The sequence below is a fragment of the Ranitomeya variabilis genome, chromosome 2 (assembly GCF_051348905.1).
Source record: "Ranitomeya variabilis isolate aRanVar5 chromosome 2, aRanVar5.hap1, whole genome shotgun sequence".
Classification (NCBI taxonomy): Eukaryota; Metazoa; Chordata; class Amphibia; order Anura; family Dendrobatidae; genus Ranitomeya; species Ranitomeya variabilis.
Window position 1 is genome coordinate 371,673,539 of NC_135233.1, and position 22,763 is coordinate 371,696,301.

Genomic DNA, 22,763 nt, shown 5'->3' on the forward strand with positions numbered 1-22,763 from the left:
AGGTAGATTGTGCATAGGTAGTAGAGTGTGCACTCCAATGTAGAGGTATATTGTGCACAGGTAGTAGAGTGTGCACTCCAATGTATAGAGGTATATTGTGCACAGGTAGTAGAGTGTGCACTCCAATGTATAGAGGTATATTGTGCACAGGTAGTAGAGTGTGCACTCCAATGTATAGAGGTATATTGTGCACAGGTAGTAGAGTGTGCACTCCTATGTATAGAGGTATATTGTGCACAGGTAGTAGAGTGTGCACTCCTATGTATAGAGGTATATTGTGCACAGGTAGTAGAGTGTGCACTCCAATGTATAGAGGTATATTGTGCACAGGTAGTAGAGTGTGCACTCCAATGTATAGAGGTATATTGTGCACAGGTAGTAGAGTGTGCACTCCTATGTATAGAGGTATATTGTGCACAGGTAGTAGAGTGTGCACTCCAATGTATAGAGGTATATTGTACACAGGTAGTAGAGTGTGCACTCCAATGTATAGAGGTAGATTGTGCACAGGTAGTAGAGTGTGCATTCCAATGTATAGAGGTATATTGTGCACAGGTAGTAGAGTGTGCACTCCAATGTATAGAGGTATATTGTACACAGGTAGTAGAGTGTGCACTCCAATGTATAGAGGTATATTGTGCATAGGTAGTAGAGTGTGCACTCCAATGTATAGAGGTATATTGTGCACAGGTAGTAGAGTGTGCACTCCAATGTAGAGGTATATTGTGCACAGGTAGTAGAGTGTGCACTCCAATGTATAGAGGTATATTGTACACAGGTAGTAGAGTGTGCACTCCAATGTATAGAGGTATATTGTGCACAGGTAGTAGAGTGTGCACTCCAATGTATAGAGGTATATTGTGCACAGGTAGTAGAGTGTGCACTCCTTTGTATAGAGGTATATTGTGCATAGGTAGTAGAGTGTGCACTCCAATGTATAGAGGTATATTGTGCACAGGTAGTAGAGTGTGCACTCCTATGTATAGAGGTATATTGTGCACAGGTAGTAGAGTGTGCACTCCAATGTATAGAGGTATATTGTGCACAGGTAGTAGAGTGTGCACTCCAATGTATAGAGGTATATTGTACACAGGTAGTAGAGTGTGCACTCCAATGTAGAGGTATATTGTGCACAGGTAGTAGAGTGTGCACTCCAATGTAGAGGTATATTGTGCACAGGTAGTAGAGTGTGCACTCCAATGTATAGAGGTATATTGTACACAGGTAGTAGAGTGTGCACTCCAATGTATAGAGGTATATTGTGCATAGGTAGTAGAGTGTGCACTCCAATGTATAGAGGTATATTGTGCACAGGTAGTAGAGTGTGCACTCCAATGTATAGAGGTATATTGTACACAGGTAGTAGAGTGTGCACTCCAATGTATAGAGGTATATTGTGCACAGGTAGTAGAGTGTGCACTCCAATGTATAGAGGTATATTATGCACAGGTAGTATAGTGCATACTAGTATGTATAGAGGTATTTTGTGCACAGATAGGAATGTGCACTATACTATCTGTATACAGGTGCACACATTCGTATGTACAGAGTCTCAGCGTTTGCAGATAGTAGAGTGCGCACTGCTGTGTAGATCTGTACATAGACACAGTTTGGCACGCACACTTATCTGCGGATCTCACACATCGTTTAGTGCAAGTTGCTTTCTATACAAATCTACATTGTGCACACGGACTGACAGGTGCACTCATATATAGATCTACATTATACACGTGCAGACAAGTGCACGCTCCTATGTGTGGATCTACAGCCTGCGCACAAAACAAAGCACACACTCGTAAGTGTGCACGCTCACATGTAGTGAAATGCATGTCTATGTCTGCACCTATGTGCTAGTACACACACACATATATATATATATATATATCTCCATATAGTACGCATGTATATAATAGCACACACATTGTGTAAAGTTGTGCGCTCCATACCCATATTAACCCTTTGTGCGCAGTCCTCAGCATGCCACGCACAACCTACATACATTAATGGCAAGCTCTTTGGCAAACCTGATAATTGCTCTGTCACCAGTCATAACTCCCATCATCCGCGCGGCACCTGCTGTCCTCGCTGCCTCCTCACACAGACCTCTAATCTCCAAGTTTACAGTGGCCACTTCTGAGTGTTTATCAGCCCAATAAATGACAGCAGGTACCTCCCTCCTTTTGCCTTAAAGGGACAACAGCAGAAATATATCATCTATAGAGTTACTTCTATGGGGAGACGCGCAGTCACAGCAAAAAATGAAGAAAGAAAAAAAAGGAAGCGATGATCTGAAAGTAATGCAGCCACAAAGACGCGGCCTCACAGAACTACGCGTCAGTAAATAAAAAGTCGCGCTCACAAATGGGATTTTTTTTTTATTTGCACATATTAAAAAAATTAATTCTGACCCTCAATCCAGAATTTCGCTGCGGTGCCCCCTTTAATCCAACTTCTTTGTGTGCGCGCCTCTCTTTTGTGTGTGTGCAAGTGACAGGTCACAAATCCTTTGTGCTCCCACAAAACTCCAAGGCTGGGGGGAGCGTGAGAAAAAGCCCAAACCCCCAACCCCCCAGGAATAGCACAGCACGCACCTCCCTGCCTGGAGCCATGAATGCACAATGGCGGGAGCACACGGGGTGGCGGTATAACCCGCAGGACGGGGACCACAAGAGCTGACACTCTATGTGCACGTCACGCTCCATATTACTGGAACGTCTGGGGTCTCCCCCATTTTTTATTGTTCATTTTTGACAATTTATACCGCCGTTACCCACATATTACCGCACTATTGTGCACAAGTCATTTCCCTAAGTCCTTGTTATTTGCGGGGATTGCAGCATTGTGAATGGGATTAGGCTATGAAGCAGTGTCATGGGACCGGGCCCCGCAGAGAGGACGACGCTCGCAGCTGCCGCAACCAATTAACTCTTGTGATCCCTTACAAAAAAAAAACAAAACGTTTTTTTTGTCGGCTTCTATATTAACCCTTTATTTACTTATTACAGAGAGCCTCGTGCCACTATTATATAGACGTTACAGCCCACTTATCAGGCCCCATTATTAATAGACATTCCCTTAAATCCATCGTCTACATGTCTTAAGGAAGATCATTATTATTTTTTTTTTTAAGCTGCCTGAAAGAAAATCTGCTTCTGTCGTCCATAACAACCAATCAGAGCTCAGCTTACATTTCTTAAAGTGCTTTGGTAAAATAAAAGCTACGCTGTGATTGGTTGTGATATAGAAGGGTTAATGTTTTCTCTCTAGATTTTGTTTCCGGATTTGCCAGCCTTATAGTCTCATAGTCAAGGATTTTATACTTCATATCTCCTATGTAATATTTGTAAGATTCTGCAGAAACATGTTATGGGTACATGGTAAATAAAGTCATCATGACCTGGGAAACAGGGAAAAGGGGGCTACACGAGCTACACTGCTGTAAATGCTGTAAATGGTATAAGAGATAGCGTTCTCGTGTGAATACATAGAAAAATGACCTGCTCTCAAGTGTGCATCGCTTCCTCCATGTGCTCGTTATTTCAGAGCCTTATCTCTTAATTCAGCCTCACTGGTGATCCCGCAGATCTGTCTTTGGGTCAGAACAAAACACAGGATCCACCATACACAATAGGTGATGTCACAGCTCACCTCCTCCTCCTGTACAATGACTGATAACACCTCTATATACAGTATATAACACAGGATGCACCATTCACAATAGTTGATGTCACAGCTCACCTCCTCCTCCTCCTCCTGTACAATGACTGATAACACCTCTATATACAGTAGATAACACAGGATCCACCAATCACAATAGGTGATGTCACAGCTCACCTCCTCCTCCTGTACAATAACTGATAACACCTCTATATACAGTAGATAACACAGGATCCACCATTCACAATAGGTGATGTCACAGCTCACCTCCTCCTCCTGTACAATGACTGATAACACCTCTATATACAGTAGATAACAGGATCCACCATACACAATAGGTGATGTCACAGCTCACCTCCTCCTGTACAATGACTGATAACACCTCTATATACAGTAGATAACAGGATCCACCATTCACAATAGGTGATGTCACAGCTCACCTCCTCCTGTACAATGACTGATAACACCTCTATATACAGTAGATAACAGGATCCACCATTCACAATAGTTGATGTCACAGCTCACCTCCTCCTCCTCCTGTACAATGACTGATAACACCTCTATATACAGTAGATAACACAGGATCCACCATTCACAATAAGTGATGTCACAGCTCACCTTCTCCACAAAGAGTTTGAGTATGCACATGTCAGCTCGAATTCATTGTCTATATGGGAAGGTCAGACATAGGCCAGAACAGCGGTCTCAGACGTGCAGCCGCTTGACCGCCTACCCATTCTGATGGGGCTCTAGAAAGCCCCATTATGGAGATCAGTGAGGATCCTATGAGTCCGACCCCCAGAGATCAGTAATGTACGGGTATCCTCTATCCTATTGTTAGGTGGTAAGTTCCACCATCAGAAAACTCCTTTAAAATATAGAGACGATACTATACTTTTTAAAAGGATAGTCTCATACACCCTATGATAAAATTTGGTAAATCTATTTTGACGCAAAGTTAAAATGACGACCCTCTTCTATCATACAGACTAAGGTGTATTTCGTATGGCGGCTCTCAATATGGTGAAGACCCTGCCGGCCCATGGTTGCACGGGAAGCCCAGTGCTCGTGTGGGAGCTGTGCAATGCTTCAGTTCCCCTGTGGAGGCGCTGCAGGATTCCCTATAGGGGCTCAGAAACAGAACACTAATAAGTCATACAATAAAAGGATGGCCCGAAGCAGACAACCGCTGGCGAACACTGACCGCTTTCCTCAGCCTGGGTTTATAATTTTCAGTCCTCCCAGAACGGAGACGGCTTTATTCACCCCTCATATTCTCGCTTCCTCTACCTCCAGACTGACATTACTAACACCAACCAAAGTACTTCCTTACCATGAAGAGAAAGACAATGTCTATACTTGGTACTTCCCCCACTACCAGCGCCGACACGGACACTACATGGCGGTCATATGCTCGGGGACACGGCCGGCGACAGACGGGGTCTTCATGTTTAGTATGGAAATAGGATTGGCTTCTACAGGCAACGAGATCACATTTTTTTCTTACAACCGGTCACTATGACCGAGATATTAATATGCCGACATTAGTGTGAGAAAGTGCAAAATGGGACATTATACACTACGATTAACCCCATTTATTGGCTTTTCCGCATGCTGCAGAGTTTGACAGATTTTTCTTCCCCTCCAGTGAAGGTGAATGGGGTTTTAAAGACTTCACAAGCATGGGATACAGCTTTCATGTGGATTTGAATGCAGTCTTAAAGGGTCTTTTCCATCTTTAGACATTATCATCCATTCTTATAATCGGAGATAATTTGCTGATAGATGAGGCCGAGCAGATTGATGGTGGGGAAGCAGGGACGATCGACGGCGGGGAAGCAGGGACGATCGACGGCGGGGAAGCAGGGACGATCGACGGCGGGGAAGCAGGGACGATCGACGGCGGGGAAGCGGGGAAGATCGACGGTGGAGAGCAAGGGAAGATCGATGACGGGGAACAAGGGAAGGTCGATGGCGGGGAACAAGGGAGGAACGATGGCGGGAAAGCAGGGAAGATCGATGGGGGAGGCACACAACTGGGAGCCCCACCAATCCAGATCTCATCTAAATGAATGGGTGGTCGCAAATGTGTGTCTCAGCTCCATTGATTGTCTATGGGACTGCCGCCATAGCTCAATAAAGCGCTCAACTTCTTCCAGCAGTTCCGTAGAGAATGAATGAAACGGAGGTGAGAATGTCCCGACCAGGGTTCCATTCATATGGGGCTCTGCAGTGCTTAGTTCTTGAGATTGGTGGGGTCCCAGTGGTCAGACAAGTACTAATTAGTAAGTCAGCCCTATCCTGGAGATAATATCTAAAGATTGGAATAACCTTTTGAAATGTCACCAAATTTTTCACGGTGGCACATGCCGTTTGGTAAGTTTGGCACACGCAAACAATTTTTAACTATTCTGCCTTCTGATTGGCTAAGCCACACCCTTTTCATATTAACCACACCCCTTTTTAGATTACCACGCCCTTTTCACCAACAAGGCACAAAAAGGGCAGTAATTACATAAAAAAAATGTAGAGCCTGTTATGTACAACAGTTTTTTCTTCTTTTTATTTGCTGCCAATTGCATTACTTAGCTTGCTATAGCTTTGACAATGTTTAAAACTAATGTAGCTGTGGAATATTAACAACGGAAGGAATGTTTGTACTGTGGAGAGAAACTTTCTAACACATTTTGGGTTCTCTTTCCCCACCATTTTTTAAGATTTCTGGCTGCTGTTAGTGAATGAGAACATTTACGTTCACATCCAGAGGCCTAAAATAAGCAGCTAAAAATCAAAGGATCGTCACGTCTAGATAGCACCGTAGCAAACCCTCAGATCCAATCTCTTTTACATCTATAGCTTAAAAAAAAAAAAAAAAAAGAGAAGATGGAGGAAAAAAAAAAGAGAAGATGGTGGAAAAAAAAAGGTGTCAATGTAGCCAATGAAATTATATATTTTATATAACAGTCCAATTACTAATTCTGCTTATTTATATTTTATTATGCGATAATCTGTAGAATCCAAACTGTAGCCCTTAAGAAGTTTTTACTGATCAGTAGTCCCCCAATTAAAATTCTCTCCTTGGACCCTGAGGAAACCACACATGGAGTCTTCCTTGGTTCTACAGGATTTATTACGAACAATCCACCCGGCATGATGACAACTCGCGCACAACACATTTTTTTTTTTTCTTCTCTAAAAAAGATAAAAGTTCAGGAGCAGCATCAGGGCCAGCGAGACAGTCCCCGGGCAAGTGGGAAATAATTTACTACTAAACCATCCTCTGGAAACTGTTCATGGCTTCCTCCACCTTCTGGCATTCTGTTTCAAACTGCTTAATCTAAGGGAAGATAAAATGTGGAGATAAAAGAGGAGTAATGCACAGAGTGAGGTCACAGTACAAGGATGTCACAAAGCAGGGGAAAGGCACACAGTGATGTCACAGGGCAGGGGAAAGGCACACAGTGATGTCACAGCACGGGGGAAAGGCACAGTGATGTCACAGGGCAGGTGAAAGGCACACAGTGATGTCACAGGGCAGGGGAAAGGCACACAGTGATGTCACAGGGCAGGGGAAAGGCACACAGTCATGTCACAGCGCAGGAGAAAGGCACACAGTGATGTCACAGCACAGGGGAAAGGCACAGTGATGTCACAGGGCAGGTGAAAGGCACACAGTGATGTCACAGCGCAGGTGAAAGGCACACAGTGATGTCACAGCGCAGGTGAAAGGCACACAGTGATGTCACAGCGCAGGGGGAAAGGCACACAGTGATGTCACAGCACAGGGGGAAAGGCACACAGTGATGTCACAGGGCAGGGGGAAAGGCACACAGTAATGTCACAGGGCAGGGGAAAGGCACACAGATGTCACAGGGCAGGGGAAAAAAGCACACAGTGATGTCACAAGGCAGGGGCACACAGTGATGTCACAGGGCAGGGGAAAGGCACACAGTGATGTCACAGGGCAGGGGAAAGGCACAAAGTGATGTCACAGGGCAGGGGAAAGGCACACAGTGATGTCACAGGGCAGGGGAAAGGCACACAGTGATGTCACAGCGCAGGGGAAAGGCACAGTGATGTCACAGGGCAGGGGAAAGGCACACAGTGATGTCACAGCGCAGGGGAAAGGCACACAGTGATGTCACAGCGCAGGAGAAAGGCACACTGATGTCACAGCGCAGGGGAAAGGCACAGTGATGTCACAGGGCAGGGGAAAGGCACACAGTGATGTCACAGCGCAGGGGAAAGGCACACAGTGATGTCACAGCGCAGGTGAAAGGCACACAGTGATGTCACAGCGCAGGTGAAAGGCACACAGTGATGTCACAGCGCAGAGGAAAGGCACACAGTGATGTCACAGCGCAGGGGAAAGGCACACAGTGATGTCACAGCGCAGGGGAAAGGCACACAGTGATGTCACAGTGCAGGGGAAAGGCACACAGTGATGTCACAGGGCAGGGGAAAGGCACACAGTGATGTCACAGCGCAGGTGAAAGGCACACTGATGTTACAGCGCAGAGGAAAGGCACACAGTGATGTCACAGCGCAGGTGAAAGGCACAGTGATGTCACAGCGCAGGTGAAAGGCACAGTGATGTTACAGCGCAGAGGAAAGGCACACAGTGATGTCACAGGGCAGGGGAAAGGCACACAGTGATGTTACAGCGCAGAGGGAAGGCACACAGTGATGTCACAGCGCAGGGGAAAGGCACACAGTGATGTCACAGCGCAGGGGAAAGGCACACAGTGATGTCACAGGGCAGGGGAAAGGCACACAGTGATGTTACAGCGCAGAGGGAAGGCACACAGTGATGTTACAGCGCAGAGGGAAGGCACACAGTGATGTCACAGCGCAGGGGAAAGGCACACAGTGATGTCACAGGGCAGGGGAAAGGCACACAGTGATGTCACAGTACAGAGGAAAGGCACACAGTGATGTCACAGCACAGGGGTGTACGTGTAATGCAGACAGCAGTTTAATACTAATAAATCAACCAAGACGACAAGTACTACTCCCCCTGTAGGCAGAACAGGGAAGTGGTTTGCGTTCACCTTTTCAGAGTCTTGTTGCTGCACTGTAGCGGGGACCTTGCTGCTGTAATCTGCGCCTCCCACCCGCTCACGCAACTTTTCCAGCTGTCGGGTGAGCTCAGACTTCTTCACCTGCAGCTTCGCCATCTCTTTCTCCAGATCAATAAGTCCCTGCGGGAAAATCCTGCCCATGAACACAAATACTTTCAGGAAACACCGGGTGTATAGGATTAGTCTGCACACTGGCATCTTGCATCACAGGTTGAAGACAAGACATGTCGCTCCATGTGTGGACTCCTGAACACATTTTCATTTTTTGGAGGGGGAGAAGGGGGGAGCATTAGTTACCTTGAGAACCATGTAGACCGTGGCCTTGTCGGAGGCGGTGTTGACGGCGCTCCCCTCTGGCGTTGGGTCCCTAGGCTCCAGAATGATCAAGGAGAGCGAGGAGGAGAGGACGGTGATGTACGAGGTGTGAGCCACAATCACAGATTTGGTCTCTGCGTCCTGACATTTCACGTAACCTGTCAAAGCAGGAAAATATGTGAACAGTTGTGGAGACGTCTGGTCCCTAACGATCTAGTGTTTAGGCTTTCGCCATCCTCCGTGAACCTGCAGTAACCATTGGGCTGGTGCAGCTTTCATAGATTTACAATAGTTCCTACTCTCCATAGTATTTATAGGCCTACCTGATCAATGTCAGATAAAGCACGAGGAACGTTATCTTTTTATGGCTATGAAGGGTTAATATACAACCAACCATTCTGGTGATAACAATAACTGCCGCATATATCATAAGTTAGAGCAAAGTTCACACTTTGTGCAAGATCCTTGACACTTTTTGACTTGCTATACATTTAAAGTGGATCGGTCACCAGATTTCACAATACAAGCTGTATACATGACTATACTTACTATGAAAATGACTGGCTGTTTAATCCTCTCCCCTCCCCCCCACATGAAATTAAAAAGAGCAGGAAGACTATACAGCCAATAGGCCCGGCAATCCGCTCCATAAATGTATACAGCTTAGCCGTGAAACCTGGGGACAGATCAATTTTAACCTCTTCAAGACCGGGCTTTTTTTTTTTTTTTGTGCTATTATTTTTCATGCTGCTTCCTCCAAGAGTCCATAGGCATAAGAGGGCTTGTTTCTTGAGAGGCAAGATGTAATTTTAAATAATTTTGAATGACACCATTTATTTTACCATAAAATGTACTGGGAAAAAAAAAAAAAAAAAAAAAAAAAACACAGAAAAACAAAATACTCCAAGTGCGGTCAAAAAGTGAAGAAAGAAAAAAAAAACCCACATAATTCCGCCATTTTATATTAATTATATTAAATATATTATTATGCATTTTCAGTTTTGTTTTTATGAGATTCAAAAATATATTTATACCATTTTGTTTTTATTTTTTAATAAAAAAATAGTTCCTTAAAAAAAAAAAAAAAAAGTCACGTTGACACCTTGCACCTTGTGGAAATGCTACCTGGCAAATTACAATCATGGGTGTCACAGTATGAATAAAGAGTAAGGTTTTGCAAAACAACAACAAAAATTGCAACTAAAAGAAAAAAAATATCATGTTTTGTGTCTTGAATTCTGACACAAGCAGAGCTTGACATGCACAATACTGTTAAAAATAAAAAAAGATTAATTATGTGTTTATACCTAAACAAACTTCTCACTATTTAGTAGAAATCTGAACAGGATGCAAATGAAAATTGATGATGATAGCAAGAAGAAAAGTTCCTGTATCTGCCCCTGGCGTGACTGGTACCTGTACAGGCTGCCAATGAGAATGGAGGGTGATGACAAGAAGAAAAGTTCTTGCTTTTCCTGGAGTCACTGGTGGGGGAGATAACAGTAACAGGTGGGGAACCTTCTTTCTGAAGTCACGGTCACCTTACAGGACACCCAGTACCAGGAGGCTGGACTTATGCCCTTCACTGACTTAGAATCAGTCCTGAGCCCTCGATTTTGGTCCTTACAGTCTATTCAAGACAAGCATTTAAAGTGATTGTCAGGAACTAATAAACTGATGACCTATCCATGAAATAGGTCATCAATGTTAGATTGGAAGATTCCGATACCCAGGGCCTCCATGATCAACCGTTACTTGCTCCAGGGGTGGCCGAATCAATAACAGCTGATCGGGGGGAGGTGCAGTGTTGGATCCCCACCAATCTGATATCTATGACTTACTCAATGAATGAAGGTCCCACTTACAATAACTTGTAGCAAAACTTGTCTCTGGACCACCAGGGTGTACTTACAGTCAGCCTTCGTCTTGGTGAGATTATAATCAGCTCGTAAAGACCGGATGGATTTCACAATGAGCAGAGCCAGATCCATATTTCTGTCTATCTCTTCATCTCGCCAATGGAACTACAGAGGCAAAAACAAAATAATGGTCAGATTCATCCCAGAGTACTGAAACGTGTGTGTGTAGGGTGATCCGGTCACACACCCATCCATTTGAATGAGAACTCCATTAAACTACTAATCTCAAGACCACCCAACGCTGTGTTCATCCATGTTGCAGAGTTTTCATGTAGAAGGACACTGTACCACTCCATGGAAAAATCTCAACTAACGTATGAGACCACCATGAGCGGTGCAAACCGACAAGATTAGTTCTTCTACATTTGTAACTGTAAAACCAATATGCCAGAAATTGTTACTCCACCCGTGGACACCGCCGCCCACCTGTCCAGCCACAGACACCGCCACCCGCCTGTCCACCCAGACACCGCCACCCGCCTGTCCACCCAGACACCGCCACCCGCCTGTCCATCCAGACACCGCCACCCGCCTGTCCATCCAGAGACACCGCCGCCTACCTGTCCACCCAGTCACCGCCGCCCACCTGTCCACCCAGACACCACTGCCCGCCTGTCCAGCCACAGACACCGCCGCCCGCCTGTCCACCCAGACACCGCCACCCGCCTGTCCACCCAGACACCGCCGCCTACCTGTCCACCCAGCCACCGCCACCCGCCTGTCCACCAACAGACACCGCTGCCCACCTGTCCACCCAGACACCGCCGCCCGCCTGTCCACCCAGACACCGCCACCCGCCTGTCCACCCAGACACCGCCACCCGCAGACACCGCCGCCTACCTGTCCACCTACAGATACCGCCGCCCGCCTGTCCACCCAGACACTGCCACCCACCTGTCCACCAACAGACACCGCCGCCTACCTGTCCACCCAGTCACCGCCACCCGCCTGTCCACCAACAGACACCGCCGCCCACCTGTCCACCCACGGACACCGCCGCCTGGACCCATGACCAATTTTTCTAAAATCTACTCAACATTGAAATTGCAATACCGAGTAGGAACAGTCATGGAATTATGAAAATCACAGGCTGGAGACATTACTGATCTGCAAGGAATGGAAAAATGGAAGCAACATTTAAAAACATATCCATTGATTCAGTTTCCAGTATGAGCCACGTGCAGAAATCCCAGAACTTCCAGCCTCAGCTGCCATCGATGAGGTTAGCAATGGTCGTCTGAGGAATGTTTACAGTAGCATGAGCAACAATGGACTACAGTGCGTTATGCCACCCCACACTGTAATCCTGGGAGTAGGACCAGTGTGACGTTCCCACGTGGTGTCCAAACCAATCTCCGGCTATCACTGCGTCCATGGCAAAAGTGGGACTCATTGCAGAAGGACAGACCTCCATTCCATCCTCCAATGCCATCTTGCTCTGCACCATGAAAACCTTTGACAGCGGCGGCGCGAGGTCAATTTAGAAGTAATTTCTCAAAAGTATCCGAAGAGTTGTTTCTCAACATGACAACTCCAGGCCGCATGTTGCTCGTGTTACTGTGAGCAGCCTGCGTGGCCCAAAACCCCTCCCATGGCTGCAGCGTCTCCGGACTTGTGCCCCATAAAACACATCAGGGACATCATTGGTCGGTGATTACACAGGAGCTGCCAGCAGCGGATCATGATGATTTGCCCAAGTGCATACGAGGGCAGAACCTTCCTCAGAAGACCAATATTAACCTCAGTGATAGCAGCCGAGGCTTGAAGTGCCGGGATTTCAGCACTTGGCGCTCAGATTCCAGACTAATTAGATTGAATGGTTTGAAAATGTTGGCTCCATTTTCCCTGCCCATGTTTATCGATCCCCTTATTTCCACAATATCTACTATATAATTGTCTAAGGGTCACTTCCGTCTGTCTGTCCGTCTGTCTGTCTCGGATATTCTTTGGTCGCGGCCTCTGTCTGTCATGGAATCCAAGTCGCTGATTGGTCGTGGCAAAACGCCAACGACCATTGCCATGACCAATCAGCGACGCGCACAGTCTGGAAGAAAATGGCCGCTCCTTACTCCCCGCACTCAGTGCCCGGCGCCCGCATACTCCCCTCCGGTCACCGCTCACACAGGGTTAATGCCGGCGGTAACGGACCGCGTTATGCCGTGGGTAACGCACTCCATAACCGCTGCTATTAACCCTGTGTCCCCCCAATTTTTTACTATTGATGCAGCCTATGCGGCATCAATAGTAAAAAAATGTAATGTTAAAAATAATTAAAAAAAAAAAAAACCTGCTATACTCACACTCCGTAGCTCCGGCTCGGCGGAGCTTCGGTGGATCCCAAGCGTCGGGATCCGCTTCCTGGATCCAGGCGCCAACGGAAGGTGAGTTATATAACTTTTTTATTTTAATTTTTTTTTTTTTTTCTTTTTTTTTTACAGGGATATCATGCCCACATTGCTATATACGTGGGCTGCGCAATGTACAACGTGGGCTGCGCAATGTACAACGTGGGCTGCGCAATGTACTACGCGGGCTGCGCAATATACTACGCGGGCTGCGCAATATACAACGTGGGCTGCGCAATATACAACGTGGGCTGCGTAGTGTACAACGTGGGCTGCGCAATATACTACGTGGGCTGCGTAGTGTACAACGTGGGCTGCGCAATATACAACGTGGGCTGCGCAATATACAACGTGGGCTGCGCAATATACAACGTGGGCTGCGTAGTGTACAACGTGGGCTGCGCAATATACTACGTGGGCTGCGCAATGTACAACGTGGGCTGTGCAATGTACAACGTGGGCTGTGCAATGTACTGCGTGGGCTGCGCAATATACTACGTGGGCTGTGCTATACACTACGCATACATATTCTAGAATACCCGATGTGTTAGAATCGGGCCACCATCTAGTCTACTATATAATTGTCTAAGGGTCACTTCTGTCTTTCGCGGATATTCATTGGTCGTGGCCAGCCAGTGGGCGTAGACAAAAGGGCAGGGCAGGCTAGGAAGTATGCAGAGCGAGTCCACGCCCACTCCGTACAGGCCTGGCCAGAAGCGCTGCAAAGGGGGCGGAGTTGCCATGAGGAAGGCGGAGCCGGCCAGGACCATGGGCGCTTTTGGGCCTAATGCGGCCAAAAGCCGGGGACTAAATTAGCAGCCGCGGTCATTGATGACGGCCGCGGTCATTGATGCGCGACAGCAGTAAACAGCGCAGCACATGCGGCGGTGACAGCTGCGGACGGAAGGTGAGTATATACTACGTGGCCTGTGCTATATACTATGTGGGCTCTGCAATATACTCCGTGGCCTGTGCTATATACTACGTGGGCTCTGCAATATACTCCGTGGCCTGTGCTACATACTCCGTGGGCTGGGCAATATACTACGTGGGCTCTGCAATATACTATGTGGCCTGTGCTATATACTCCGTGGGCTGGGCAATATACTCTGTGGCCTGTGCTATATACTACGTGGGCTCTGCAATATTCTCCGTGGCCTGTGCTATATACTCCGTGGGCTGGGCAATATACTCCGTGGCCTGTGCTATATACTACGTGGGCTCTGCAATATACTCTGCGGCCTGTGTGATATACTGCGTGAGCTGTGCAATATACTATGTGGGCATGCATATTCTAGAATACCCGATGCGTTAGAATCAGGCCACCATCTAGTATATAATAAATAATACCATGCAATACCATAATAATAAATGTAATACCAGACACAGCCCATAGGCACCCTGTGGCGCTCTTTCTGCCATGCTTTTCTCATCCAGTAAGTCTGTCATGTATCTATATTGGTGGTCACCTCAGCAGCATCAGGATAAGGAGTGACAGATATACTGGGGAACGTCTCAGACGAACGACGGGGGAGTCTCTGATAAAGCTCTTCTGTGAGGAACGGCATGATGGGCGAGAGGAGTCGGAGGCCGGCGTCCAGGCACGTGTACAGCGTGTTCCTCGCTACCGCTATGGCGTAGTCATCCGTGCCAGAGAACAAGGGCTTCAAGCACTCCTGAAGAAGGTGACAAGAAGGGTGACGATAAGAAGAGGTAGAGAGGCAAAGATGGAGGATTCATGCCACTATCTGTGTCCTTACCAGGTAGACGTCGCATAGTTCATACAGCCAGAAGTTGTACACGGCTGTGGTGATCCCTGGGAAGTCGTAATTCTGGAAGCCGGTGTTGCAAAGATCCACTGCTAAACTGAGACGACTCAGAATCCAGAGATCGGCCAGACTCTCCTGTCCTGAGGGCTGGAACACAAGACGACACGGATCAGCACAACGATCACTGGAGAAGCCTCCACTGTGCCATCAGCACCGAGCAATTCTGCCACCTACATACAGGCTGGTTAAAATCTACCATTTTACCAGTGGACTGGTATCTGCACATAGCCTGCGACACGCTGCTGCACCGGAAGAAGAGTGCAGCCTCGCACCGCACGGGACTCACCGATCAGGACCCCAAATGAGCCGAGTGCTACCGTTCACCCACACCCACCCGAATAACGGGGCTGCACGGCACACGACCAACACTGCTAGATCCAGTGCGGCCACGGAAAACTACCTCCACCCACCGCTGCTCACCAGTGAAGATGGAGGAGGGGTGTAATTATCTCCCAGGCCTCGCATGGCGAACTTGGTTGCATTCCAAAGCTTGTTGCAGAAATGACGGTAACCGAGGATCCTGTTCACATCCAGGTTAATATCTCGGCCTGAAAAAAAAAAAAAATTCAGTCAAACAGAAGCCACTGACGTGAGTCCAATGCAAAAATGTATTGTCCACCATTGTAGGATGTTTTTTTAAAATCAAAATCATGCACGGATTAATTTCTTAATAGTGACTGGGCCTAATTTATTCTCAGACTTTCACATTCACTGCATAAATCGCAGAATAGATAATGTTCTGCCTGCAGCCACCACTAGAGGGAGCTCCCTGTATACAGAGATACATGATAAGATCCTGTCTGCAGTCACCACTAGGGAGAGCTCCCTGTATACAGAGATACATGATAAGATCCGGTCTGCAGCCACCACTAGGGGGAGCTCCCTGTATACAGAGATACAGGATAAGATCCTGTCTGCAGCTACCACTAGGGGGAGCTTCCTGTATACAGAGATACATGATAAGATCCTGTCTGCAGCCACCACTAGGAGGAGCTCCCTGTATACAGAGATACAGGATAAGATCCTGTCTGCAGCCACCACTTGAGGGAGCTCCCTGTATACAGAGATACGTGATAAAATCCTGTCTGCAGCCACCACTAGGGGGAGGCTCCCTGTATACAGAGATACATGATAAGATCCTGTCTGCAGTCACCACTAGGGAGAGCTCCCTGTATACAGAGATACATGATAAGATCCGGTCTGCAGCCACCACTAGGGGGAGCTCCCTGTATACAGAGATACAGGATAAGATCCTGTCTGCAGCTACCACTAGGGGGAGCTTCCTGTATACAGAGATACATGATAAGATTCTGTCTGCAGCCACCACTAGGGGGAGCTCCCTGTATACAGAGATACATAAGGTCCTGTCTGCAGTCACCACTAGGGGGAGCTCCCTGTATACAGAGATACATAAGATCCTGTCTGCTGCCACCACTAGGGGGTTGAAATAGAGATTTAATATATACACCGTGTTCCAAATTATTATGCAAATAATATTTCCTCATATTTTCTCTAAATTACCTATCTGAATTGCAGTCATTGTTATTTTCCAGTCATCTACTATTCTAGTATAATTGCAATGTTTTGGAACAAACTGCCTATGAAAACAGTATCTTTTTAAAAAAAATAAACACTCAAAATGCATGTTCCAAATTATTATGCACAGCAGAGTTTAACCTTTTTTTTATTATTTTGAACAAAAAATGGTCAATTGTGAAGTTATAAGCATTATCAGCTTATTACAAAATGAAATCAAACAGTTTTCATGTGAAAACTTTATTCTAAGTGATGTTACATTTGCACATAGGACCCCTTGTTCGAAAGAAGCTTCTGAACTCTCTCGTCCATTGAATTTGTCAGTTTTTGGATGGTTTCTGCTTCAATTGTTTTGCATGTGGACAGAATACCCTCCCAGAGCTGTTGCTTAGATGTGGACTGCCTCCCGCCATCATAGACACTCCTTTTGATGATGCTCCAGAGGTTCTCAATGGGGTTGAGGTCAGGGGAAGATGGTGGCCACACCATAAGTTTGTCCTCTTTCATGCCCATAGCAGCCAGAGATGCAGATGTCTTTTTTGCAGCATGAGACGGTGCATTATCATGCATGAAAATGATCTTGCTGCGGAAAGCACGGTTCTTCCTCTTGAATCATGGCAGGAAGTGTTGTTTTAGAAACTCCACATAGATTATGGAGTTCATCTTTACCCCTTCAGGGATCATAAAGGGGCCGACAATCTCTCTCCCCATGATTCCGGCCCAAAACATTACTCCACCTCCTCCTTGTTGCCTTAGCCGTGTTTTCATGGGGTGTCCATCAACCAGCCATCCTCCACTCCATCCATCTGGACCATCGAGCGTTGCACGGCACTCATCGGTGAACAAAACAGTTTGGAAGTCAGTCTTCATGTATCGTTTGGCCCACTGGAGCCGTTTCTGCTTGTGTGCAGTGGATAGAGGTGGTCGACAGGATGGCTTACGCACAGCTGCAAACCTCTGAAGGACCCTGCATCTTGTTGTTCTGGGGACGTTGGAGGCACCAGCAGCTTCAAACACTTGTCTGCTGCTATGACAAGGCATTTTTGCAGCTGCTCTTTTAACCTTACGCAATTGCCTGTTGGAAAAAGTCCTCAATTTTTCCTTATCAGCACGCACACGTGTGTGCTGGGAATCAGCTACATACTTCTTGATTGTGCGATGATCACGATGAAGTGTCTTGGCAATGTTCACTGTAGTCATGCCTTGACCTAAATACTCCACAATTTGTTGCTTCTCAGCAGCCGACACATCCTTTTTCTTTCCCATTTTGGCAAAAAATGTAGGCTGCTTAATAATGTGGAACAGCCTTCTTAAGTAGTCTTGCCTTTATTTGGACACACCTGCCAAACTAATTTGCACAGGTATCTGCAATTGCTTTCAGTGCTATAAAGAGCCCTGACACACATCACCATCAATGAGTTTAAATGACAAACAAAAAAATTCTAACCTTATCACTCCTAAACTCTATGTGCATAATAATTTGGAACACAGTGTATATCTACTATATAATTGTCTAAGGGTCACTTCCATCTTTCTGTCTGTCCTTTTGTCTGTCTGTCTTTCTTTCTGTCTGTTACGGATATTCATTGGTCGCGGCCTCTGTCTGTCATGGAATCCAATGGCGGCACTTGACAGCAGTGGAGGACAATGATGATTCCAGAATTCGCGGCAGACTGTGCCCGTCGCTGATCGGCCTCAATATTTTTTTTTTTAATTTATTTATTTATTTGCCCATAAGATCATAAGAAGACATTTGGGGAGCATCCAATACGATTTTTGTATTTGCTGGTTTTCCTTGTAACCGGCAAAACTTAGCCCTAGTTACAGGGCAAATTCCACCTCCAGTTTGCCCCTCTGAGCCGATCTGACTCTGCCGGCACAGCACAGATCCTGCTCCCGCCAATCCAATGATCACTAGGCTCGGAGGAGGAAGCGTGGCCGGCTCTGCTTGGCCTATATTCACAGCGTTTGTTCTGTGCTGGGTAGAGAGCGATCAGGAAGACAGAGCTGGTAATAAACCATCTCTGCCTGCTCCATGTGAAGTCCGACCACCTCTGACAGTCAGGTCCCCGCTCTCGCAGCTTCCAACTCTGCAAACACCTTCTAAAACATATTTGCAGAGTCACCAGCCTGATGTTTCAAGACACTGGGTGGTCCGCAAGTAGTTAAGTATACGATTTTGTTAACGCTACACTTACCCTGACTGGTATATGCGCACAAAGCAAATCTCAGAGCATCTGTCCCACACTCAGGGATCCCCATGGGGTAATCCGATTTCTAAGAATTAAAACAAAAAACGAACATTTTTCTTGAAAAACATTATATTCAGGTCCCTATAGAGAAACCATTGCCACGTATAGATGGTGGTCAGGACATCGTACAGGGGCCGCAGTCTGGATCCGGGCTCACCTGTCCTTCCTTGGCCCTTTCCAGCTCGGCGGGATCAAGGTTACTGTCAAGCAGTTGGGCATGCAGACCCTGAGGGAGCAGACAAAGGGTTAATGAGACAAACAACGAGAGGGTCTATGTGACATCTCCGCACCCTCCTCCTGTCCCCGCGATTTCCTTACCTGTAGGGTGATACCTTGGATCACATCCAGAGGGTCAATGACGTTGCCCAAGGATTTACTCATCTTACGGCCATGGGCATCACGCACGATGGCATGGAGGTAAACCTGAGAGCACAAGAGGATGGAGACCGTCACTTTATGAACAGTCCGTTTTGCAGTCAGAGCTGCGTTCACAATTCTGTATGCTTCAGAGCTCCCTGAATCATAGAAATTAATTTTATTGATTTCGCAGCTTAGCGTAAGAGAAATACTGCGGTATCAGTGGGGTACACACCTCTTTGAAGGGAAGCTTTCCTGTTAGGGTAAGGCCAAGCATCACCATTCGGGCCACCCAGAAGAACAAGATGTCATGCCCAGTCTCCAGGAGAGTGCCAGGGTAGAAAACCTGTAAGTCCTCTGTCTAAGGGATATAAATAAGTATGTGTTATCCAGTACAGCGAGGATGCGAGCAATGAATAGGACGTCATGTACGTGCTGCCGGGTATGGATGGACCTGGGCGATAAAGGAACTAAACCGAAGAAGAATCGATGCCTCCAGGTGCTGGAGATGGATGTTACCAAGACCATGGATGGCCAGAAGAACAACCTAAGCAAGCCAGACATGTCACTGGAAGCAAAAATCACCAAAGTACTAATGGACACATCATATGAAGAGAGCAATCACTGGAGAAGGACATCATGGAGGGAAGATTAGAAGGTGAAGGCGAAGAGGAAGACTTAGATATAGAAGACCCTGGTGGACCTATCTTGGCTTGCACAAGATCGATTATCATACAAAGCGTTCAGCCAAGTACTCATGGCCTGAAACCGAGTCGAAGGCCGTTAAAAAAAAATTAAAATATTATATATATACATACACACATATACTGTATATATACATACATATACAATGCCTACAAGTAGTATTCAACCCCCTGCAGATTTAGCAGGTTTAATAAGATGCAAATAAGTTAGAGCCTTCAAACTTCAAACAAGAGCAGGATTTATTAACAGATGCATAAATCTTACAAACCAAAAAGTTGTGTTTCTCAGTTAAATTTTTATAAATTTTAAACATAAAAGTGTGGGTCAATTATTATTCAACCCCTAGGTTTAATATTTTGTGGAATAACCTTTGTTTGCAATTACAGCTAATAATCGTCTTTTATAAGACCTGATCAGGCTGGCACAGGTCTCTGGAGTTATCTTGGCCCACTCCTCCATGCAGATCTTCTCCAAGTTATCTAGGTTCTTTGGGTGTCTCATGTGGACTTTAATCTTGAGCTCCTTCCACAAGTTTTCAATTGGGTTAAGGTCAGGAGACTGACTAGGCCACTGCAACACCTTGATTTTTTGCCTCTTGAACCAGGCCTTGGTTTTCTTGGCTGTGTGCTTTGGGTCGTTGTCTTGTAGGAAGATGAAATGACGACCCATCTTAAGATCCTTGATGAAGGAGCGGAGGTTCTTGACCAAAATCTCCAGGTAGGCCGTGCTATCCATCTTCCCATGGATGCGGACCAGATGGCCAGGCCCCTTGGCTGAGAAACAGCCCCACAGCATGATGCTGCCACCACCATGCTTGACTGTAGGGATGGTATTCTTGGGGTCGTATGCAGTGCCATCCAGTCTCCAAACGTCACGTGTGTGGTTGGCACCAAAGATCTCGATCTTGGTCTCATCAGACCAGAGAACCTTGAACCAGTCAGTCTGAGTCCTCCAAGTGATCATGAGCAAACTGTAGATGAGCCTTGACATGACGCTTTGAAAGTAAAGGTACCTTACGGGCTCGTCTGGAACGGAGACCATTGCGGTGGAGTACGTTACTTATGGTATTGACTGAAACCAATGTCCCCACTGCCATGAGATCTTCCCGGAGCTCCTTCCTTGTTGTCCTTGGGTTAGCCTTGACTCTTCGGACAAGCCTGGCCTCGGCACGGGAGGAAACTTTCAAAGGCTGTACAGGCCGTGGAAGGCTAACAGTAGTTCCATAAGCCTTCCACTTCCGGATGATGCTCCCAACAGTGGAGACAGGTAGGCCCAACTCCTTGGAAAGGGTTTTGTACCCCTTGCCAGCCTTGTGACCCTCCACGATCTTGTCTCTGATGGGCTTGGAATGCTCCTTTGTCTTTCCCATGTTTACCATGTATGAGTGCTGTTCACAAGTTTGGGGAGGGTCTTAAATAGTCAGAAAAGGCTGGAAAAAGAGATAATTAATCCAAACATGTGAAGCTCATTGTTCTTTGTGCCTGAACTACTTCTTAATACTTTAGGGGAACCAAACAGATTTCTGGTGGGTTGAGGGGTTGAATAATAAATGACCCTCTGAAAAGACTTTTCACAATTTAAAAAAAAACAAACAAACAACATTCTTTTTTGCTGCAGTGCATTTCACACTTCCAGGCTGATCTACAGTCCAAATGTCACAATGCCAAGTTAATTCCAAATGTGTAAACCTGCTAAATCTGCAGGGGGTTGAATACTACTTGTAGGTGTATATTATATATATATATATATATATATACATATACATACACACACACACACACATGTACGGCCACTTCCATGACAGCTAGTACACCGACTGCCGTTAGATGACCCAATATTATGGGAATGTGACATCATAAAAAAGACCTACAGTATTTTTTCGGACTAGCTAGCGTACTTTTTTCCTCCAAAAGTTTGGAGGAAAATGGGGTGGGGTGAGTCATAGTCCGGATGTACCGGCTGGGGAATCGGCAGCGGCGGTCCTGTGGGTAACAGGAGGCAGGAGCCGGCTGAAGCTGCTAACTCCTGTGCCCGCTGCTAAAGAGAAATGAATATTCACGGCTCTCCACGCCCATGGGATGAGGGGGACCATGCCTACCAAGCTAGGGATGAGGGGGACCGTGCCTACCAGGATGGGGGATGAGGGAGGCCGTGCCTACCAGGACGGGGGATGAGGGAGGCCGTGCCTACCAGGACGGGGGATGAGGGAGGCCGTGCCTACCAGGATAGGGATGAGGGGCCATGTGTATCAGGATGGGGTTGAGGAGGCCAAGTATACCAGGATAGGGATGAGGGGCCATGTGTATCAGGATGGGGTTGAGGAGGCCAAGTATACCAGGATAGGGATGAGGGGCCATGTGTATCAGGATGGGGTTGAGGAGGCCAAGTATACCAGGATAGGGATGAGGGGACCATGTATAACTGGATTGGGGATATATATATATATATATATATATATATATATATATATATATATATATATATATATATATATATATATATATATATATATATATATATTTATATATTATTTATTTTTTTTATTTTAAATAAGTGATAAGAAAAAAAAAAAAAAAAAAAAAAAAAATTAAAAAAATACTCTCATTTTCTTATGACACATTCTCTTTATAAGCGGTTTTTCCACCACAGTAAGTGATGGCACAATGCTCGCATATCCTTAAAGTTACTCATCGGTACTAGAGTTGAGCGAACCGTCGGATTTGGTTCCGAATACGATCGGCAGCGAATATTGTTTTTTGCAATATCT

At 46.3% G+C, this 22,763-nt stretch overlaps 2 protein-coding genes across 9 annotated transcripts in view; both read right to left on the reverse strand.

The window, feature by feature from the left end:
* LOC143806037 (von Willebrand factor A domain-containing protein 7-like) overlaps positions 1–2,462 on the reverse strand; it is a 36,382-nt gene extending 33,920 nt beyond the window's left edge. Inside the window, exon 1 of one of the 3 annotated variants that reach the window (XM_077285940.1) lies at positions 2,409–2,462. The gene's annotated coding sequence lies outside the window, so the exon portion shown is untranslated. Of the gene's footprint in view, positions 1–2,024; positions 2,145–2,408 lie in introns of those variants that run through there. The other 2 variants (XM_077285939.1, XM_077285941.1) reach the window with 2 other exon arrangements.
* Positions 2,463–6,769: 4,307 nt separating this feature from the next.
* The window catches only part of VARS1 (valyl-tRNA synthetase 1), a 34,106-nt gene continuing 18,112 nt past the window's right edge, over positions 6,770–22,763 (reverse strand). For all 6 annotated transcript variants that reach the window (XM_077285946.1, XM_077285944.1, XM_077285942.1 and 3 more), the window contains exons 20-30: positions 19,527–19,652; positions 19,253–19,357; positions 19,092–19,160; positions 18,881–18,959; positions 15,567–15,694; positions 15,078–15,233; positions 14,787–14,993; positions 10,966–11,077; positions 9,036–9,211; positions 8,709–8,858; positions 6,770–6,994 (exon numbers count right to left, since the gene is read on the reverse strand). In XM_077285946.1, the coding sequence (XP_077142061.1) occupies positions 6,926–6,994; positions 8,709–8,858; positions 9,036–9,211; positions 10,966–11,077; positions 14,787–14,993; positions 15,078–15,233; positions 15,567–15,694; positions 18,881–18,959; positions 19,092–19,160; positions 19,253–19,357; positions 19,527–19,652 (1,377 nt within the window). In that variant the 3' untranslated portion in view covers positions 6,770–6,925. The remainder of the gene's footprint in view (positions 6,995–8,708; positions 8,859–9,035; positions 9,212–10,965; positions 11,078–14,786; positions 14,994–15,077; positions 15,234–15,566; positions 15,695–18,880; positions 18,960–19,091; positions 19,161–19,252; positions 19,358–19,526; positions 19,653–22,763) is intronic.